Source organism: Nerophis ophidion, linkage group LG03 (assembly GCF_033978795.1).
Source record: "Nerophis ophidion isolate RoL-2023_Sa linkage group LG03, RoL_Noph_v1.0, whole genome shotgun sequence".
Classification (NCBI taxonomy): Eukaryota; Metazoa; Chordata; class Actinopteri; order Syngnathiformes; family Syngnathidae; genus Nerophis; species Nerophis ophidion.
Window position 1 is genome coordinate 73,279,681 of NC_084613.1, and position 24,331 is coordinate 73,304,011.

At 40.0% G+C, this 24,331-nt stretch overlaps 1 protein-coding gene across 2 annotated transcripts in view; it reads right to left on the reverse strand.

The window, feature by feature from the left end:
• The window catches only part of kcnk10b (potassium channel, subfamily K, member 10b), a 61,594-nt gene that overhangs the window by 35,021 nt on the left and 2,242 nt on the right, over positions 1-24,331 (reverse strand). For both annotated transcript variants that reach the window (XM_061896033.1, XM_061896032.1), the window contains exon 2: positions 9,866-10,287. In XM_061896033.1, the coding sequence (XP_061752017.1) occupies positions 9,866-10,287 (422 nt within the window). The remainder of the gene's footprint in view (positions 1-9,865; positions 10,288-24,331) is intronic.

The window sequence follows — 24,331 nt, forward strand, 5'->3', positions numbered from 1 at the left end:
AGATGCGAAAGTGTCTGCCGCCAGACCCCCATTGAATGTGCTGGCGATGCTACGGCAGACATGGCACAGAGATGTATGGATAGCCTGCAGATGCATTTGCAACGATAGTCAATGAAATCACAAAGGTGAGTTTTGTTGATGTTGACTGCCAGCTAATCGATGCTAACATGCTATTTACCGGCGGTGCTAAAGCAGACATGGTACAGAGATGTATGGATAACCTGTAGATGCATTTGCAACCATATTACGTTTCCTTCCACCCACATTTAATGCGAAAAAAACACTTACCAATCGACGGATTTAAGTTGCTCCAGTGTCAAAAGATGCGAAAGTCCTGATCGTTTGGTCCGCACATTTTACCGGCGATGCCAACGCAGCTATTCGGCCATGCTATGGCTATAAATAGCGTCAATAGCTATTTGCTCAATAGCTTCAGTTTCTTCTTCAATACTTTCATACTCTAACCATCTGTTTCAATACATGCGTAATCTGTTGAATCGCTTAAGTCGCTGAAATCCGAGTTTGAATCCGAGCTAATGTCACTATATCTTGCTGTGGTATTCCCATTGTTTGTTTACATTGGCAGCACTGTGTGACGTCACAGGGAAATGGATAGTGGTTTCGAAGATAGCGAAAATAAGGCACTTTAAAGCTTTATTTAGGGATATTCCGAGACCGGTAAAATTTTGAAAAAAACTTCAAAAAATACAACAAGCCACTGGGAACTGATTTTTATTGTTTTTAACCCTTTTGAAATTGTGATAATGTTCCCCTTTACAGATAAAGTTAAAGATTAAGTACCGATGATTGTCACACACACACAAGGTGAGGCGAAATTATTCTCTGCATTTGACCCATCACCCTCCCTCCCTGGGAGGTGAGGAGAGCAGTTAACAGCAGCGGTAACCACACCCGGGAATCAATTTTGTTGTTTTAACCCCCATGGTGCTTAGTGTCAAGCAGCGATGTAATGGGTCCCATTCTTATAGTCTTTGGTATGACTCAGCTGGGTTTTGAACCCACAACCTACCGATCTCAGGGCGGATGCTCTAACCACGAGGCCACTGGGTAGGCATAGCGGCAAGTTGTTTACTTCCACGGCAGTCAGCGGATCTATGGTATTTTTTTCACGTGCCAGAGCTGTGTCAGCCTTTCTTGCAGATCACTAGTGTGGCATTTAGAATATGTCCCACTCTTTCGGATTTAGAACATATGATTTCTATTTCTAAGTGGAGGAGTTCAAGTACCTAGGAGTCTTGTTCACGAGTGGGGGAAGAGTGAATCGTGAGATCGACAGGCGGATCGGTGCGGCGTCTTCAGTAATGCGGACGTTGTACCGATCCGTTGTGGTGAAGAAGGAGCTGAGCCGGAAGGCAAAGCTCTCAATTTACCGGTCGATCTACGTTCCCATCCTCACCTATGGTCATGAGCTTTGGGTCATGACTGAAAGGATAAGATCACGGGTACAAGCGGCCGAAATGAGTTTCCTCCGCCGTGTGGCGGGGCTCTCCCTTAGAGATAGGGTGAGAAGCTCTGCCATCTGGGAGGTACTCAAAGTAAAGCCGCTGCTCCTTCACATCGAGAGGAGCCAGATGAGGTGTTTCGGGCATCTGGTCAGGATGCCACCTGAACGCCTCCCTAGGGAGGTGTTTAGGGCACGTCCAACCGGTAGGAGGCCACGGGGAAGACCCAGGACACGTTGGGAAGACTATGTCTCCCGGCTGGCCTGGGAACGCCTCGGGATCCCCCGGGAAGAGCTAGACGAAGTGGCTGGGGAGAGGGAAGTCTGGGTTTCCCTGCTTAGGCTGTTGCCCCCGCGACCTGACCTCGGATAAGCGGAAGATGATGGATGGATGGATGGATTTCTATTTTACTTAAGGAAAAAAACATTTTCCATCTCTATAGCTTCTGTGTCAGATCACCTGTTCCCATTACAAGCAGCACAAATTGCTTTTCAAATATTTTCCACCTGACGTTTGACACATTGAATGCTGTGCTCTCAAATGCTTTGATTTAAAATTAGGTATTCCTCACAGCCGCAAAACGCCTCAATTAGTCTTGCTGTGGCCACTGATTTTCCTAATTAGCATAATGACTTGAATGTGATGGGACAAATTAGATGTTTTGAGTGACACCGCATGCTTCACAAGTGTTTAAATCAACACTGTGTCACGGTTCTCGGTGCATTTTATGAGATATTTGCCACACGCTTCATTTTCAAGGTTTTAAATTTATGGCTGCAATGACTGATATAAAACTGTAAGAGAAGGTCACATGGTTTACGGGGGCAAAAAATAGAACCTTTAGAGATCTTTGGATGGATGAGAAGGAACAGAATGTTCCTGATATTTCACACATTTTTCATCCGTGGAAATGTATTTGAAATGTGTGGGCGTTGTTCCAACGGTCTTGAAAAAAAAAACTCTGAGCGGCAAAAAAAAATCAATAGAGACTTTTAAGTGATGCTCTCTGTAGGGATTGTGACTAAACCATCCATTTTCTACCGCTTATTCCCTTTTGGGGTCGCGGGGGGCGCTGGCGCCTATCTCAGCTACAATCGGGCGGAAGGCGGGGTACACCCTGGACAAGTCGCCACCTCATCGCAGGGCCAACACAGATAGACAGACAACATTCACACTCACATTCACACACTAGGGCCAATTTAGTGTTGCCAATCAACCTATCCCCAGGTGCATGTCTTTGGAAGTGGGAGGAAGCCGGAGAGCCCGGAGGGAACCCACGCATTCACGGGGAGAACATGCAAACTCCACACAGAAAGATCCCTAGCCTGGATTTGAACCCAGGACTGCAGGACCTTCGTATTGTGAGGCAGACGCACTAACCCCTCTGCCACCGTGAAGCCCCAAAGACAAAACCAAGAAAGATAAACTCCCAAGACACCTTTTGTGTTGTGTTTATGTAACGGAGGAAGAACGTCTAGTCTGGATAGACTACAAAACGTCAGTGTTCAAACAGAAAAAAGAAAAATACAAATCATTCGTCTTGAGAACTGTGTGGGTATTAAGGGCGGCGCCCTCAACTGGTTCCGCTCGTATCTAGCCGACAGGAGTTTTTGTGTAAAAATAGACAGTTTTATGTCTTCCGCAGTTTCTTTACCACACGGGGTCCCCCAGGGCTCAAACCTTGCCCCAATCTTATTTGCGCTTTACATTCTCCCCCTTGGTTCTATTTTTAGGAAGTATGGTATTGCATTTCATTTTCATGCCGATGATTGCCAGATCTATTTTCCCATGGCACAAAAATAACACGGTTCAACGTCTCACTGACTACCTGCACGACATCAAAGCCTGGCTTTCAGCTAACTTCCTGAGCCTAAATGAAGACAAAACAGAAGTTATGTTGTTCGGTCCAAGTCGCTCTCCGTCCCCCAACGTTGACCTCGGCACTCTGACCCCGTATCTCAGCGACTGTGTCACAAACCTGGGGGTAAAGTTCGACTCAGATTTTAAATTCGAAAAACAAATCAGCAGCGTCGTTCAAAAAAGCTTTTATCAATTACGCCGAATAGCGAAAGTGAAACCGCTTCTATCAGGACATGATCTCGAGAAATTAATCCACGCCTTTATCTCGAATCGTTTAGACTACGGCAATGCCCTGTATGTAGGCATTAGCCAGGCCTCGCTCGCCCGCCTGCAGCTCGTGCAGAACTCTGCTGCTCGTCTGCTAACACAGACCCGCAGACCTGAGCACATCACACCTATATTAGCGTCCCTTCACTGGCTCCCTGTGCGTTTTCGAATCAATTTTAAACTCCTTCTATTTGCTTTTAAATGTCTAAACAACCTCGCGCCGACATATCTCTCCGACCTCCTTCAGCCTTACTGCCCCACCCGATCCCTAAGATCAGCCGATCAGCTGCTACTGACGGTCCCTGACACAAGGCTGAAACTTACAGGTGACAGAGCTTTCGCCGCTGCTGCTCCCAAGCTCTGGAACGACCTACCTCTGAGTATTAGACAAGCCTCCTCTCTTCCTGTTTTTAAATCTCTCTTAAAAACTTACTTTTATTCCTTCCTCTGGCTACCCCTGTGGTAAATTTTAAATGTGCTCTATAAATAAAGTTGATTTGATTATATTTGATTTGAAAAATTAGGGGTATTTTATTTGAACCAAGCAAAATTATCTGCCAATAGAACAAGAAAATTTGGCTTGTTAAGACTTTCCAAAACAAGTAAAATTAGCTAACCTCAATGAACCCCAAAATACCTTAAAATAAGTATATTCCCACTAATAACAACTGTACTACTATATGAGTACGTATTTTCTATTGTTTCATTAAAAATAAAACAGCAAAGTCCGTTTGGCTGTCATCTGTTTTAATATGAGACACAATTGTGTCAAAGTCATGATTTTTTTTTCCCCATTGATTGATTGAAACTTTTATTAGTAGATTGTACAGTACAGTACATATTCCGTACAATTGACTACTAAATGGTAACACCCCAATAAGTTTTTCAACTTGTTTAAGTCAGGGTCCACGTTAATAGTTCAAGCATGCTTGAAATAAAAAAAATATTACTTTAGAAAAGTAGTTTTATACTGGTGAGTGTTGATGACACAGGTTTGCAAGAGTTGATATTCTATAGGAGGGGTGTCAAACTCAAATACAGAGTGGTCCAAAATTTAAAACTGAACAAAGCTGCGGGCCAAGGTTGAACAAATCAACCTTTTAATAGGGACCCAAACAAGTTTTGCAATGAATATTGAACAAGGAAGGCTTAAATAGGGCAGCACGGTGTCACAGGGGTTAGTGCATCTGCCTCACAATATGAAGGTCCTGAGTAATCCTGGGTTCAATCCCGGGCTCGGGATCTTTCTGTGTGGAGTTTGCATGTTCTCCCCGTGACTGCGTGGGTTCCCTCCGGGGACTCCGGCTTCCTCCCATTGAACAGGCAGGGCTTATATAACATAATAGTGCAAAATCAACTTTCAAAAAACAAACGGAAAAACATCCGTGGTATATTAAATAAAATGCAATTTAAAAAATTAATGCCTCTTTTCTATTTGCAGCCTTCTGAGGTAAATATCAACATTAACTTTTTCCACAGGCTAATAAATTTAAAAATAAAATAAAAATGAGGTGGGCGGGGTTTGGTGGTAGCGGGGGTGTATATTGTAGCGTTCTGGAAGAGTTAGTGCTGCAAGGGGTTCTGGGAATTTGTTCTGTTGTGTTTATGTTGTGTTACGGTGCGGTTGTTCTCCCGAAATGTGTTTTGTCATTCTTGTTTGGTGTGGGTTCACAGTGTGGCGCATATTTGTAACAATGTTAAAGTTTTTTATATGGCCACCCTCAGTGTGACCTGTATGGCTGTTGACCAAGTATGCATGGCATTCGCATATGTGTGTGTGAAAGCCGCATATATTATGTGACTTGGCCAACACGCTGTTTATATGGAGGAAAAGAGGACGTGACGACATGCTGTAGAGGACGCTAAAGGCAGTGCCTTTAAGGCACGCTCCCAATATTGTTGTCCGGGTGGAAATCGGGAGAATGGTTGCCCAGGGAGATTTTCGGGAGTCTCCCGGGAAAATCGGGAGGGTTGGCAAGTATGAGTATTAGCGGTGAATTTAGTGTTACCGGCGGGCCAGCTCTAATGTTAATTTGATATTGCCTCAAGGGCCAAATTAAATTAAACGGCGGGCCAAATTTGGCCCGCGGGCCTGAGTTTGACACCCATGTTCTATAGTTTCAAGCATGTTTTACTCAATATAGGTCATAAAATCTCGACAACAAGCTATATGTAATATCTTACTGAGATAATTTAGGACCAAAACCCTTAAAACAAGTAAAACACTAACATAAAATCTGCTTAGTGAGAAGAATTATCGTATCTGAAAGAGTATAAGAAAATATCACCCCTTATTTGAGATATTTAATCTTACTTAGATTTCAGTTTTTGCAGTGTAAGCAACACATGTGAAGTGTCACTGAGCATCATGGGTAGCTCAACGGCAACCTCCCTGAAGATAATTTTGAGGTTCTTGTTGCTTGTGACATTTTACTGTCGAGCAGCCAAGATTGTGGGAGTACAGTATGACTGTCTGTATAATTCTACTGCTGTCTCCACACATAGCGGATATTTCTTTTATATGATTTATATAATTATATTTTACATAACCAAGAAAGTACGTATAACCGTCATTGTGAAATATTGAAACATTTTGAATGAATACAGAACATCGACGGAGTTCTCAATTAAAGCAAATGTATACTAATGTATACCAAAGAAAAGAAAAGAACTGTCTCATAGCGATTCCTCGCCAGTGACAAACAAAAATTGTAAGGACTTGTTCTGATATTGCATACATAAAGTTCTATGGGCCATCACTTTTTTGCATTTATCGCAGGTCATTTAAAGCCCTACTAAAACCCACTACTACCCACCACGCAGTCTGATAGTTTGTATATGAATGATGAAATATTAACATTGCAACACATGCCAATACGGCCTTTTTAGTTTACTAAATTGCAATTTTACATTTCCCGCGAGTTTCTTGTTGAAAACGTCGTGGAATGATGACGCGTACGCATGACGTCACGGACTGTCAGGAAATATTAGCGCTGCACCACTCGCAGCTAAAAGTCCTCTGCTTTAACCGCATAATTACACAGTATTTTGGACATCTGTGTTGCTGAATCTTTTGCAATTTGGTCATTTAATAATGGAGACTATAAAGAACAAGGTTGTTGGTGGAAAGCGGTGGATTGCAGCTGTCTTTAGCACCGAGACACAGCCGGTATTTCTTTGTTTTTAACACAGAGCGGTCAAGCGAACATGTTTCTCTACGTCAACCAGCATGTTTTTGGATGGGGAAATTGTGTTATATGTCTTACCGGAGACATCAGTGGATTATTCATCCTCCTGCAGCAGCTGTCAAAAAAGGCAGCTGTGAGCTTGGCTCCTCGGCTTCTCTCTGAGACACTGCGTGTTCACAGCAGCCTTCCGACCTCGAGGTATGTCTTTTCAATCTTTAAAATCTCACTAAAATACTATTAAAACAATAAGCAGATAAGGGATCTTCCAGAATTATCCTAGTAAATGTGTCTAATTACATCTGAAATGCTCACTTTGCCGCCTCCCGGAGCCGTCACTTTTTTTTTTTTTTCTAGTCCTTCACTATCAATATCGTAATTGACGAATCTTTCATCCTCGCTCAAATTAATGGGGAAATTGTCGCTTTCTCGGTCCGAATTGCTCTTACTGCTGGTGGCTCCCATTATAAACAATGTTGTGAATATGTGTGGAGCCCTGCAACTCGTGACGTCACGCACACATACTTCCGGTAAAGGCAAGGCTTTTCTTGTAGCGACCAAAAGTTGCGAACTTTATCGTCGATGTTCTCTACTAAATCCTTTCAGAAAAAATATGGCAATATCGCGAAATGATCAAGTATGACACATAGAATGGACCTGCTATTCTCGTTTAAATAAGAAAATCTAATTTCAGTAGGCGTTTAACTTCCCCGGTGTGCTCCGCCCACATGCAACGACAAACCCTGAAATCCTTCGCAATGTACATACGACCATCCAAGCAGCATATGTGGTTCAAGTCTGGCAGCAATCCAACAAAATCTGTAGGACAAGAAGTTGGATAAAAAATGTCCAATAATTTCCGCTCTAAACCAAAATTTAGAATTTCCCATGTCTTTTCAAGCATGAGGTTATTCGTGCTTTTTATGTTGGTATTCTCTCAATTGGCATGCCCACCAAATTTAATGTTGGAAAAACTAAACTGGCTTGTAGGCTGAATTGTCAAAACAAATACAATAAGCCAATTTTTGGGCTTCCATCATACATATGTACAAGGGCAAAGGAAGCATGAGGTGAGGGCTGAGGGGCTGTCATGGCAACAACTCGACCGAAGAATACGACCGGAATGGATGGAAGGCTTTCATCAAAGGCCTATGTTCCTCAGGGACTACTCAGGCCTAAGTAAGTAAGTAAAGGAAACACACAGGCCTGTGACAACCACAGAGGCATATCCCTGATCACCATCACAGGAAAGATCCTTGCCAGGATCGTGCTTAACAGCCTCACAGCCCACTTTGACCAAGGACTCCTGCCTGAAAGCCAGTGTGGATTCCACAAGGAGCGAGGAACCATCGACGTGGTGTTCACTGCTTGGCAGCTTCAAGAGAAGTTTCAGGAGCAGAACTCCGGCCTGTTCTCCACCTATGTCGACCTGACCAAGGCCTTTGACACCGTCGGCAGACAGGGTCTGTGGAAGATTATGGCATAGCATGGTTGCCCAATGAAATTAAACGCTTTGGTGAGGCAGTTCTACGAGGGCATGCAAGCCAGAGTCCAGGACAGCGGAGAATCCGCTGACCAATTCCCCAGTCACAAACAGAGGCAAGCAAGGCTATGTCTTAAATGATAAATAAATGGGTTGTACTTGTATAGCGCTTTTCTACCTTCAAGGTACTCAAAGCGCTTTGACACTACTTACACATTTACCCATTCACACACACATTCACACACTGATGGAGGGAGCTGCCATGCAAGGCGCTAACCAGCACCCATCAGGAGCAAGGGTGAAGTGTCTTGCTCAGGACACAACGGACGTGACGAGGTTGGTACTAGGTGGGATTTGAACCAGGGACGCTCGGGTTGCGCACGGCCACTCTTCCACTGCGCCACGCCGTCTTGGCACCAATGTAGTTCAACCTCATCTTTTCTGCCATAAACACAGACAACTTCAGAGACGAGGAGTTTGGTGTCAACCTGAGGTACCGAACAGATGGCAAACTATACAAATTTCGGAAGGGAGCTGGATGTGGCAGAGACATTCTTTTCCAGGAGCCATTCAAAAGACTGGCTTTTTAAATATTTTTTGGACTTTTTGTTTCGTTTTAGCCTTTATTCATTTTTATCAAGGAAACAATCATTGGTAGCAGTTATAGGATAAGAATCTATCCATCCATCCATTTTCTACCGATTATTCCCTTCGGGGTCGCGGAGGGCGCTGCAGCCTATCCCAGGTACTGGGATAGGCTGCTGTACAGCCTGGACAAGTCGCCAACTCATCACAGAGGATAAGGATCTGTATAAGTAAAATGTTCACCAACCTGTGGGAAATACTTTCAAATATTAATCATCATTTCATCTTTATTGTTTTTTTATTGTAAACATTCCATAATGTGGTATCGTATCCCCATGCACCTTCTACAGAAACGCTAGTTAAAGATCCTCCATACAACAAAAGCACTCAGCTGTTTTTAAGGATCTTTGTGAAAAAGGCAAATCAAAGGTCCTTTATGCAAAAGGAGCAACTTCTGCAAAATGCTAGTTAAAGACCCCCCATACAACAGTGTTCTGCTCTTTTTTAGAAACTTACTGCGAAACACTAGTCAAAGATCCTCATTGCAAAACTTGTTTGAGTCCCTATTAAAAGTTTAATTTGTTCAACCCAAACCTTTGTTCAGTTTTAAATTTTGGCCCACTCTGTATTTGAGTTTGACACCCCTGCGTTAAAGTGTCTTATTTTCATGTTAGTATGTCACGTTTTTTTCCGTCGGTAATGTTACCGTGGTGATTGTTAATACGGTTTGTCTATTCTGCTTTTAGGAAATTATACTTCCAAAACCCTAATCCAAGATCCTCTGGCAGTAATGTAGTTGTTGCGTAATCCTGGTAATTAACCACCAGATTGCCATTGAAACGACACATCCCACCTTGCACTTTTGCTGATGATATATATTAGCTTTTATATAACGGACATAAAGGTTAAAGACTTAATTTTCTCCGATGACACTAAAGGAATGAACTCCCGGGAAAGTGACCAACCAATGAAAGCATAATAAATCAACCCAATTATCCATAAAATTGCTGTCATCAACTCACCTTGATGAGAGCCTCCAGTTCATCCGGCGTAACACATGGATGTCTAGCCAGGAAAGAAGCCTTCTCCATGGTGATGCTCGTCTTTTGGTCGCTCTCAAACGGCTGCTCCAGCGCCCTGAACGCCAGACCGCCACACACCAGGTACAGGACCACCACCACGAACACAGCCAGGACCGTCTTCCACTTCATGACCGAGTGGAGCGCCGCCAGACCTGTCGAGCCATCGCAGCTGGCATCCATGCTGGCCACCACACTGGCCGAGCGCGAGGAGATGGAGAGGCGAGGCAGCGCACAGTGACCGTTGGCCTTGGGCTCGCAACCCATCGGATTCTGCATGGTGGCAACGCTGGCCTGGACCAGGCTGGACTTCACCATGCCGGACTGGGCCTTCTTTGGAGGGGCCAAGTTGGTCTGGACCGCCACTGGAAAAGATAACAAGAAAAGTTAAACAAATTTGCCAAATATGTTGGCCTGTTCTTTCACCTTCGTTATTATCTTCCTCTTTATGCTCTACTTACCTTATACAAAACTCTCTTTGAACCACATCTAAACTACTGTAATATCATCTGGTGTAACACCTTCCCTACCTACCTTCACAAATTAGAATCCATGCAAAAGAAAATCATACGGGCCCTGTCATGGTCCAAGTTTAATGCCCCCACTCGTCATCTATTTCATAAATATCATCTCTTAAGACTGACAGAGTTCAATATTTATCAAAATGCTTGTTTAACCTATCAAGTCATTTACAGGCTGAATCTTAGGCTCTGTAGCTTGGTTCCTATCTACCATCCCCAGCATGCCCACAACACTCGTAACTTAGATCTGATATCAGGTAAACATCGTTTACTGGCTTGAACCGCTCACAGTGTTGTATGCAGAGGACCAAAGATTTGGAACCAGCTTAATGAGAGCCTCAAGATGCTGTATCCATTCTGTAACTTCAAAAAGAAACTGAAAAATTACCTATTAACCACATATCTTTAATGCCTCATGTGGGGTAGACTACTGTTGGGTTTTGCATGGTTGAATGAATGTATGTATGTATGTGTATGCTTGCTTTAGTACTATTATCTTGTGTTTATCAAATAGCTTTGTTGCTGTTTTGTTTTTGATTTTTGTTGTTGTGCTTGCTACCATGTTCCATCTTTCCATGTATATATTGTCCTTTGGACCCCCTGTCAAAAGCTTCTTCTAGCTTATTTGGGAGACCCTTTCACGTACCAACATCTTTAAATGATGATACTCACCACTATTGTAATTGTTATATGGTATTGTGAATAAACTTGGAAAACTTTAAAATAAAATAAAAAGATCAGTACATGTACTGTAGTTGTTCGGACCTGCTAATCAGTTTTTGATAGAGGTGTCCCGATCAAATATTGATATCGCATATTGGTCTGATTAAAATTAGGAGTATATCACCCATACTTGCCAACCTTGAGACCTCCGATTTCGGGAGGTGGGGGGTTGAGGGGCGTGGTCGGGGGTGGGGGTAGGGCGGGGCGTGGTTGGGGCCGGGTGGCGTGGTTGAAGCGTGGTTAAGAGTGGAGTAGTATATTTTTTACAGCTGTTGTGTGCGCAGTTGTGTATTTTCTAAAGTAGATATTATTGTCACAAATGCATGATTGATTGATTGAAACTTTTATTAGTAGATTGCACAGTACAGTACATATTCCGTACAATTGACCACTAAATGGTAACACTCGAATAAGTTTTTCAACTTGTTTAAGTCGGGGTCCACGTTAATCAATTCATGGTACAAATATATATCCATTTTCCATCCATTTCTACCGCTTATTCCCTTTTGGGGTGGCGGGGGGTGCTGGTGCCTATCTCAGCTACAATCCGGCGGAAGGCGGTGTACACCATGGACAAGTCGCCACCTCATCGCAGGGCCAACACAGACGGACAGACAACATTCACACTCACATTCACACACTAGGGCCAATTTAGTGTTGCCAATCAACCTATCACCAGGTGCATGTCTTTGGAGGTGGGAGTACCCCGAGGGAACCCACGCATTCACGGGGAGAACATGCAAACTCCACACAGAAAGATCCCGAGCCTGGATTTGAACCCAGGACTGCAGGACCTTCGTATTGTGAGGCAGACGCACTAACCCCTCTGCCACCGTGAAGCCCCACAAATATATACTATCAGCATAATACAGTCATCACACAAGTTAATCATCATGGTATATACATTGAATTATTTACAGTCCGGGGGGTGGGATGAGGAGCTTTGGTTGTACTTCGGTCATCAACAATTGCATCAACAGAGAAATGTACATTGAAACAGTGTAGGTGTGACTTAGTAGGATATGTACAGCCAGCAGAGAACATAGTGAGTTCACATAGCATAGGAACAAGTATATATATTAGAAATATATTCGAATTATTTACATTAGGTTATTTACAATCCGGGGAGATGTGATGTGAATGGAGGAGGATTAAATGGTTGAAGTTGCCTGGAGGTGTTGTGGTGCATCGTGTACAGTAGATGACAGTATTGTCCTGTTTAAGAGTGTCACATGCTGTTTACGGCAGACGAACTGCCTTACGGTAGAGTGTTAGACGTAAACGTGACTGTTGTTGTTGTGTGTTGTTACTGCGCTGGGAGGACGTTAATGAAACTGCCTAACAGTAAACCCATATAAGAAACCAAGAACTCGCCCTCGATCATTCTACAGTTATAACGTCATTGGGCAGGCAGATGCGCTCTCAGACATGTCACTCAGGTCCTCATGGAGCTAGGGGGGCGTGGCCTGCAGCTCCGCCTGAATTTCGGGAGATTTTCGGAAGAAAATTTGTCCTGGGAGGTTTTCGGGAGAGATGCTGAATTTCGGGAGTCTCCCGGAAAATCCAGGATGGTTGGCAAGTATGATATCACCCTGAATCAAAAACCTCTAATACAAGCAGTCTGTTCTGCTCACACTACAAAAAAAATCTTGCTAGCTTAGCTGACAACTAACAAGTTGTCCCCATTCAAGTTTCCTAGCTCGATGTTAATTTATATTATTTATATTACCCTTCGAGTGCAATACATCCGACACTGATTGTTATCACTCCCGTACTTTTGTCTTGTTCTGTATATTGTACAGTATTTTGTATATTGTTTTGCATATTGTACAGGATTGCTTATTATTTTTATTGGATAGTAGTCTATTTATTTCAATTCTTAGTTTTCTCTTTATTACTTCTTGTGTAATTTATTTTCATCCCATATTTGTTCCAACTACTGCACCTTAAGTTGGAGTACTTAATGTCGTTATATGCAAATATAATGACAATAAAGTCCATTCTATTCTATTATATTTTATATTGGCCATGTCTTAGACATAGACATGCTATTGATTAGTATTCACATTTTTACATGGCAATTTCAACACCACCACCTTTGGTAATAAAAACTACAACTAAGATGCATGTTACAAGCAAACAGCTGGTACCTAATAAGTACAATAATTACAGTATAAATACATTGTAGGGCTCAACAAAGAAAAGACTGGCAAATTCAACTTGACGGCAAAGACCTGACTAAGGCAACACATCGAGGACAAACTAACATGAATGCATACTCGCAAATGATACTGAGTCAGAAGTTTAAGAAAACAATATAGGACAACTAAATATTATACAGTCTATTCCAGATTTTGCTCAAGCACTTCTTTCCAGCACAACAACATATTCTTGAACAAGTCTTTTCTAACATTCCACCCTACAAAATAAGTCATATTGATGTATTATTATCTCTGGTATCGAATTGATATCGGTATCCGTCAATAATCAAGGATGTTTTTGATAATAGAATTCTTATTATTGTATCGTTGCACAGCAGAAATTTTCAACTAGTGACTCAGGGACCAAATCCGGCCCGGGAATGACACCATACCGGCTCCCTACTTCGGTTCAAAACTTGGGTGACAAACATTTTTGCAGCAGATTCCTAAAAAGATTAGAGTGCTAATAAAACAAGTCGTCATTTTAGTCAACGCAAGTCAGAATTTTACAAGAAAAAGTGAAAATTTGTGCAATACTATGATAAATGTTGGAATTTTACTAATATACCAGTCGTAGTTTTAAAAGAAATGCTTAAAATGTTGGCAATTTTATGAAGAGAGTCGACAAAAGTCAAAATTATATAAGAAAACTTTAAAATGATGGCAATATTACAATAATAGTCAGAATTTTACTCTGCAAAATTATGACAAAAGTCATTATTTTTCTCAAAATATGTCACTGTTTTACAAGAACAACAACAATATTGTGTGATAAAAATCACAATTTTACATGACAAATGTCACCATTTTGCATGAAAAAGTATTAATTTTACATCAATTTTACGAGGAAATATTGCAATATTACAGAAACAGAAACAATAGGAGAAATTCTTTCCAATTCTATAACAAAAAAGTCGACACATTGTGAGAAAAAGACTGCTTTTAGTTTATTTATATTTTTGGGGATTTTTTGTTTGTAATTGGATTTTAATCCTCATTATTTACTTCAAGTTATTACAGGATGTCTCTATATATCACCAAAAATGATTCCCGGGTGTGGTCAAGGGTGATGGGTCAAATGCAGAGAATAATTTCGCCACACCTCGTGTGTGTGTGACAATCATTGGTACTTTTACTTAACTTTAACTTAACTTATACATATTTATTTTGTAAATTTTGGCCAAAAGGGGGCACATTTTAATTTCTTACACACATGTTAACCAGAGGGAGAGAACTTTTAAAATCAACAAACAGTCAATTTAAAAATATCCCCCCTTTTTGGGGGCAACCTAATTTTGATAGATTTCACCACCGGGGGTGCAAGTGAGACATTCTCTATTAGATGCAAGGTTTTTTTCCTGTATTGGGACCATGATTTATGTCCACCGGTCCTCATATGGAAGGTACTTTGATGTCTCAAGTAGGGTAGAAATACAAACACACACACACACACACACACACACACACACACACACACACACACACACACACACACACACACACACACGCACACACACACATATTCTTGTATTTGTTGCCTTCCTGAGACCTCCGAATAATGCCTACCTCTTTGGGACCACCCTTTCTAGATATATAAAGATTTGTATTTATAACATTAACAATATATACATACTATGCAAATGTAAAAACGCTTGTTGTGAAAAATGACTTGGAATTTCACAAGAAAAAGGTCACAATTTCACAAGAAAAAGGTCACAAATTTACAAGAAAAACTGAACATTTGTGAAATATTATGATAAATGTTGGAATTTTACCAATATACCAGTCGCAATTTTACAAGAAATGCTTAAAATGTAGGCAATTTTATGAAAAGAGTCGACAAAAGTCACAATTTTATAAGAACATTTCAAAAAGTTGGCAATAAAACAGTTGGAATTTTACTCCGCAAAATAATGACAAAAGTCATAATTTTACTCACAATATGTCACTGTTTTACAAGAACAACAACAATATTGTGTGATAAAAGTTGGAATTTTACATGACAAAAGTCACCATTTTGCATAGACAAAGTAATAATTTTCTGAGAAAATATTGCAATATTACAGAAACAGAAAGAATATGAGAAATGGTTCCCAATTTTATAAGAAAAAAGTCGACACATTGTGAGAGAAAAAACTGCTAGTTTATTTTTTCTTTTTTTTAAAGTTTTCGTTGGTAATTGTTTTTTAATGACCAGAGGGGGAGCACTTTTAAAAGCGACAAACAGTCAATTTAAAAATATCCCCCCCTTTTGGGGGCAACCTAATTTTGATAGATTTCACCACCAGGGGTGCAAATGAGACATTCTCTCTTAGATGCAATGTTTTTTTCCCGTATTGGGACCATGATTTATGTCCACCGGTCCTCATATGGAAGGTCAATCAATCAATCAATGTTTATTTATATAGCCCCAAATCACAAATGTCTCAAAGGACTGCACAAATCATTACGACTACAACATCCTCGGAAGAACCCACAAAAGGGCAAGGAAAACTCACACCCAGTGGGCAGGGAGAATTCACATTCAGTGGGACGCCAGCGACAATGCTGACTATGAGAAACCTTGGAGAGGACCTCAGATGTGGGCAACCCCCCCCCTCTAGGGGACCGAAAGCAATGGATGTCGAGCGGGTCTAACATGATACTGTGAAAGTTCAATCCATAGTGGCTCCAAGACAGCAGTGAGAGTCCCGTCCACAGGAAACCATCTCAAGCGGATCAGCAGCGTAGAGATGTCCCCAACCGATACAGGCGAGCGGTCCATCCTGGGTCCCGACGAGCGGTCCATCCTGGGTCTCGACTCTGGACAGCCAGTACTTCATCCATGGTCATCGGACCGGACCCCCTCCACAAGGGAGGGGGGGACATAGGAGAAAGAAAAGAAGCGGCAGATCAACTGGTCTAAAAAGGAGGTCTATTTAAAGGCTAGAGTATACAGATGAGTTTTAAGATGAGACTTAAATGTTTCTACTGAGGTAGCATCTCGAACTGTTACCGGGAGGGCATTCCAGAGTACTGGAGCCCGAACGGAAAACGCTCTATAGCCCGCAGACTTTTTTTGAGCTCTAGGAATCACTAATAAGCCGGAGTCTTTTGAACGCAGATTTCTTGCCGGGACATACGGTACAATACAATCGGCAAGATAGGCTGGAGCTAGACCGTGTAGTATTTTATACGTAAGTAGTAAAACCTTAAAGTCACATCTTAAGTGCACAGGAAGCCAGTGCAGGTGAGCCAGTACAGGCATAATATGATCAAACTTTCTTGTTCTTGTCAAAAGTCTAGCAGCCGCATTTTTGTACCAACTGTAATCTTTTAATGCTAGACATTGGGAGACCCGAAAATAATACGTTACAGTAATCGAGACGAGACGTAACAAACGCATGGATAATGATCTCGGCGTCTTTAGTGGACAAAATGGAGCGAATTTTAGCGATATTACGGAGATGAAAGAAGGCCGTTTTAGTAACGCTTTTAATGTGTGACTCAAAGGAGAGAGTTGGGTCGAAGATAATACCCAGATTTTTTACAGAGTCACCTTGTTTTATTATTTGGTTGTCAAATGTTAAAGTTGTATTATTAAATAGAGGTCGGTGTCTAGCAGGACCGATAATCAGCATTTCCGTTTTTTTGGCATTAAGTTGCAAAAAGTTAGCGGACATCCATTGTTTAATTTCATTAAGACACGCTTCCAACTGACTACAGTCCGGCGTGTTGGTCAGCTTTAGGGGCATGTAGAGTTGGGTGTCATCAGCATAACAGTGAAAGCTAATACCGTATTTGCGTATGACGTCACCCAGCGGCAGCATGTAGATGCTGAAGAGTACAGGGCCAAGGACCGAACCCTGGGGAACTCCACACGTTACCTTAACATAGTCCGAGGTCACACTGTTATAGGAGACGCACTGCATCCTATCAGTAAGATAAGAGTTAAACCATGACAGGGCTGTGTCTGAAATACCAATTCGTATTTTGATACGCTCTAATAAAATATTATGATCGACGGTATCGAAAGCAGCGCTAAGATCGAGGAGCAGCAACATAGATGACGCATCAGAGTCCATCGTTAGCAATAGATCATTAGTCAGTTTTGCGAGGGCTGTCTCCGTCGAGTGATTTGCCCTGAAACCGGATTGAAAGGTTTCACATAGATTGTTAAACGCTAAGTGCTCATTTAGCTGCTCTGCAACAATTTTTTCGAGGATTTTCGAAATAAACGGAAGGTGAGACACCGGTCGGTAGTTTACCATGAGGTCTGGATCGAGGTTAGGTCTTTTAAGGAGAGGATGAATAACCGCTTTTTTGAATGCAATGGGAACAGTGCCCGAGGAAAGTGATAAGTTTATAATATTTAGCACTGATGGACCTAATAATACAAAAAGCTCCTTGATAAGTTTCCCAGGAAGTGGGTCAAGTAAACATGTTGTTTGTTTTATTCCATTTACACGTTGTAACAATCCTTCTAATGTTATTTCATCAAAACGAGAGAAACTATTTTGGATATTTGCAGTATCCGCCGTATATACAATCGTATCTGTGTTACTATAACCCCGTTGTAGCTGGGACGCATTGTCTTTAATCTCCTTTCTAATAAGTTCAATTTTCTTATTAAAGAACTTCATAAAGTCATCTGCCGAATGGGTGGAGCTACTGGAAGGAGTCCCTTGTTGGGTTAGCGATGCTACTGTACTAAACAAAAATTTTGGATCGTTTTTATTAATGCGGATGAGATTTGAGTAATAATTAGTTTTAGCTAAGGTAAGCATGCGTTTATAAGTTATTAAACTATCACTCCATGCTTGATGGTGCACCTCAAGTTTAGTCGTGCGCCATTTGCGTTCCAGCTTTCTACATAATAATTTCTGAGCTCTAGTTTCTTCAGTAAACCATGGCGTACGCCTTTTTGGAGCCTTTTTTAACTTCAGCGGTGCTATACTATCAATGGTTTCGCGCAGGGCGTTGTTAAAGTTGTTAGTGAGGTTATCAATAGAGCCCACATACTTTGGGAACGGTGCCATTACCGAGGGCAGTAGGTCCGCAAGAGTCGTCGTTGTGGCAGCATTAATGTTGCGGCTGCTATAGCAGTTATTATTATTATTATTATTATTATTAAGGTACTTTGATGTCTCAAGTAGGGTAGAAATACAAACACACACACACACACACACACACACACACACACACACACACACACACACACACACACATTCTTGTATTTGTTGCCTTCCTGAGACCTCTGAATAATGCCTACCTCTTTAGGACCACCCTTTCTAGATATATAAAGATTTGTATTTACAACATTAACAATATATACATATTATGCAAATATAAAAAAGCTTGTTGTGAAAAATGACTTGGAATTTCACAAGAAAAAGGTCACAACTTTACAAGAAAAACTGAACATTTGTGAAATATCATGATAAATGTTGGAATTTTACCAATATACCAGTCGCAATTTTACAAGAAATGCTTAAAATGTTGGCAATTTTATGAAAAGAGTCGACAAAAGTCACAATTTTATAAGAAAACTTTAAAAAGTTGGCAATAAAGCAGTCTGAGTTTTACTCCGCAAAATTATGACAAAAGTCATAATTTTACTCACAATATGTCACTGTTTTACAAGAACAACAATATTGTGTGATAAAAGTCGGAATTTTACATGACAAAAGTCACCATTTTGCATAGACAAAGTAATAATTTTCCGAGAAAATATTGCAATATTACAGAAACAGAAAGAATATGAGAAATTGTTCCCAATTTTATAAGAAAAAAGTCGACACATTGTGAGAAAAAAACTGCTACTTTATTTTTTCTTTTTTTTAAAGTTTTCGTTGGTAATTGTTTTTTAATGACCAGAGGGGGAGCACTTTTAAAAGCGACAAACAGTCAATTTAAAAATATCCCCCCTTTTTGGGGGCAACCTAATTTTGATAGATTTCACCACCAGGGGTGCAAATGAGACATTCTCTATTAGATGCAAGTTTTTTTTCCCGTATTGGGACCATGATTTATGTCCACCGGTCCTCATATGGAAGGTACTTTGATGACTCAAGTAGGGTAGAAATACAAACACACACACACACACACACACACACACACACACACACCTACACACACACATTCTTGTATTTGTTGCCTTCCTGAGACCTCCGAATAATGCCTACCTCTTTAGGACCACCCTTTCTAGATATATAAAGATTTGTATTTACAACATTAACAATATATACATATTATGCAAATATAAAAAAGCTTGTTGTGAAAAATGACTTGGAATTTCACAGGAAAAAGGTCACAATTTTACAAGAAAAAGGTCACAATTTTACAAGAAAAACTGAACATTTATGAAATATTATGATAAATGTTGGAATTTTACCAATATACCAGTCGCAATTTTACAAGAAATGCTTAAAATGTAGGCAATTTTATGAAAAGAGTCGACAAAAGTCACAATTTTATAAGAAAATTTCAAAAGGTTGGCAATAAAACAGTTGGAGTTTTACGCCGCAAAATTATGACAAAAGTCATAATTTTACTCACAATATGTCACTGTTTTACAAGAACAACAACAATATTGTGTGATAAAAGTCAAAATTTTACATGACAAAAGTCACCATTTTGCATGAACAAAGTAATAATTTTCCGAGAAAATATTGCAATAGTACAGAAACAGAAAGAATATGAGAAATTGTTCCCAATTTTATGAGAAAAAAGTCGCCACATTGTGAGAAAAAAACTGCTAGTTTAATTTTTCTTTTTTTTAAAGTTTTCGTTGGTAATTGTTTTTTAATGACCAGAGGGGGAGCACTTTTAAAAGCGACAAACAGTCAATTTAAAAATATCCCTCCTTTTTGGGGGCAACCTAATTTTGATAGACTTCACCACCAGGGGGGCAAATGAGACATTCTCTATTAGATGCAATGTTTTTTTCCCGTACTGGGACCATGATTTATGTCCACCGGTCCTCATATGGAAGGTACTTTGATGTCTCAAGTAGGGTAGAAATACAAACACACACACACACACACACACACACACACACACACACACACACACACACAGCGGGATGAGTCAAGGACATCCAGGAAGTATCTCGTACACTCCTCCAAGCAATTACGGTATGAATCTTGTTATATTCATCCTTGCTGGATGACTGAATCACTTACAGCTAAGTGATTGTATTTTTCAATCCTCTCCCATCCCAAATTGCACTGTTTTTTGGAAGCTATTTATGAAATATGGAATAAATAACAATGTTCTGAAATATGAATAGGATTGAAGCAGCACACTGAACTTCCGTAAGTATGCAGGAAGGGATCTGGTAATTTCAGCAATGTTAGTCAGCATTGTTTCCACTAACTTTAGCTAATTGGCGAGACGTTGGCAAAAATAGATAAATAAATAAATAAAATAGCAACAAATACCGTATTTTTCGGACTATAAGTCGCAGTCTTCTCCACAGTCCAGCGGGGGGTGAGACCCGGCCAAACCAAAAAAAATAAGAAATAGAAAAAAATATATATTTTTATTTTTATTTTTTATTTTTTTTATGGTTTGGCCAAGTCTCACCAAACTACAAAAAAAAAAACGCGACTTGTAGTCCGAAAAATACAGTAATACATATTGCATTTTGGAACAGATCCAACAAGGCGACAAAGGTTTCCAACTAGCTCTCGACCCATGTCCAATCCGAAACCGCGAACACTAGTCTAGACTGACCATACGTCCTCTTTTCCCCGAACATGTCCTCTTTTGCAGGGCTGTCCGGGCTGTCTGGGTGGAGTTTCTTAAAGGCCTCAAATGTCCAGCATTTTGAGTTAAGGTTGCCTGCATTTTCAATGTACGTTCAGGGATAAGGAGGTGTTAAATACATAACAAATTGTGAAGGTGTGCGAACGCAGCAACATTCGTGAGGGAGGGGCAGAGACAGAGAAAGCGATAGAGCTGGATTATAGATGGAGTGTCAATCAAGACATACTTGATCAACAGCCATACAGGTCACACTGAGGGTGGCCGTATAAACAACTTGAACACTGTTACAAATATGTGCCACACTGTGAATCAACACCAAACAAGAATTACAAATACATTTCGGAAGAACATCCGCACCGTAACACAAAATAAACACAACAGAACCAATACCCAGAACCCCTTGCAACACTGACTCTTCCGGGATGCTGCAATATACATCCCCCGCTACCCCCCCACACCTCAACCCCGATTACGTCACATCAAATATTCCACTTTGAAAAATATTTTTGGTGGAAGATTTTGCATATTTTGTGTGTTTTCCATGAAAAAACATAGTTTTGTTTGACAACAAAGGGCTGAAAACAAACAGACAAACAAAAACGATATTAAAAAAAAAAAAAACATTTTGAAATGAGGAATAGATCTGAAGTGTATGTAGACTCCAGAGATTTAAGCGTTAAATGTAAAACGTGTGTACTCCTTGGCAAACCATTATCATCATTTCATGACCCGAGCAAAACACTTTTTACACTTTTATACTGAAATAAATACACCTACAACTTGTTAAATAAAAACAAAAACAAAACTACCAGCAGCGGTAAAGTTTAGATCCATGAAGGAAAGAAGAAAGTGAATGAATGTTTATAACTGAATCCATTTACATATGCATACAAAGTTGTCTTCTTTTTATATTATTTCTTTTAATGAATTAAGTAACGTTTATGACAACCTTTATCCAAAATACAATATAGAGCAGTGGTTCTCAAATGGGGGTACGCGTACCCCTGGGGGTACTTGAAGGTATGCCAAGGGGTACTTGAGCTTTTTGGAAAATATTCTAAAAATAGCATCAATTCAAAAATCCTTTATAAATATATTTATTGAATGATACTTCAACAAAATATGAATGTAAGTTCATAAACTGTGAAAAAACAACGATGCAATATTCAGTGTTGACAGCTAGATTTTTTGTGGACATGTTCCATAAATATTGATGTTAAAGATTTTTTTTTTTGTGAAGAAATTTTTAGAGTCAAGTTCATGAATCCAGATGGATCTCTATTAAGATCCCCAAAGAGGGCACTTTAAGTCGATGATTACTTCTATGTGTAGTTATCCTTATTTATAATTGAATCACTTGTTTATTTTTCAACAAGTTTTTAGTAATTTTTGTACCTTTTTTTCCAAATAGTTCAAGAAAGACCACTACAAATGAGCAATATTTTGCACTGTTATTCTATTTAATAAATGAGAAACTGATATCATAGTGCTGTATTTTACTTCTTTATCTCTTTTTTTCGACCAAAAATACTTTGCTCTGATTAGGGGGTACTTGAATTAAAAAAATGTTCACAGGGGGTACATCACTGAAAAAAGGTTGAGAACCAATGTTATAGAATGTGAGATATAACCGGATAATGCATACGTTTATCATTTGTTTTCAAAACGCTTACAAAAAAGTGGGACCCCAAAAATTTACTGTGAGACCCCTTTTTTATGACTTGATGGGGTCGATGGGACCCCACTTTTAAAATACCTAGAGCTAACACTACTGTCAACAGAGGAGGAAAAAAAGGCTTTATTTAAATAAATATATTATTTATAAAGCAAGTTCAAGTATCATTGGCACATTTTCACCCTTGGCACGCTTATATATGTCCTCTTTTTGGGATTTCAGAATATGGTCAGCCTAGTTTTATTGCAACTGTTAATGTTTGCTGCTAACATTAGTTTTAAGTTGACTGAATATTGCGTTCGATGGATTACTATGAGAGCCACCGCTGATATTAGCTTCCAGCACTCGCTACAAGTTTCCATGTAACTGCTACAGTTAGCTGCTAACAATGGCCACGAGTTGACTGGCTAGCACAGGGGTCGGCAACCCAAAACGTTGAAAGAGCCAAAAATAAAAAAAAATTAATATGTCTGGAGATGCAAAAAACAAAAAGCCCTATATAAGTCTTATAATGAAGGCAACATATGACATAAGTGTCTATATTAGCTATAATTGCCTACTATCAAAATGACTATGTGTCGCAGGCTGACGCAAATCTTCATTGACAGAAATGTTGAAATATAATATTTATTCTACACATTTGTACAACATTAGAAAGCATTAGTTAATCAGAGGCTACCAGGAAGGTGAGATAACTCTTGTAAATTACTGGCTTTTAATGGCAAAAAGTATGGATGTGTGTGTCCAACTTAAAGGAAACAGCAGGCTCTCTTCTTTTAATAGATGTATTACAATCTTTGGCAAGCTAATTAAAGTTTGCTGTGGTCCAGAACAACACGGCACACAAATAACTAGCAGAAACGTAGCCAATATATACAGATAATGTCATGGGACATGCAAAACTAAATTATGTTCAAAGAGGATAAAAGTAAAGGATATTAAATTGACTCAAATATAGCTACAAATGAGGCATAATGATGCAATATGTACATACAGCTAGCCTAAATAGCATGTTAGCATTGATTAGCTTGCAGTCATGTACTGACCAAATATGCCTGATTAGCACTCCAACAAATCAAAATGCATCAACAAAGCTCACCTTTGTTGCATTCACGCACAGCATGAAACATTTGGTGGACAAAATGAGACGAAGAAGGAGTGGTCAATTTTACATGTAAACAAACTGTTGCTTCACAGTCCACACTATGGTGAGTTCAAGAACCGCCAAAATTAGTAGGACAAAACGGTGTTCGCCAAATACTCTCATCAGTGAAGCGTACACATAAACATATGAAATAGTGGGCTCTCTAACAATTAGGAAGGTCCTCAAACAAAAAAATATATTAAAACAAAAAAAAAAAAATCCCCCAATTTTTTTCCATTTTCAATCCTTTTTTTAAAAAGCCACTAGGATGGCACTAAAGAGCCACGGGTTGCTCTTTAGGAGTATTTCACTGCCACTGTCAATAATAGCTGCTGAAAAAAATATTTGGGTTGACTTATTTTTACACTTGTATGGCTGTTAAGAGTGTTTAAATGT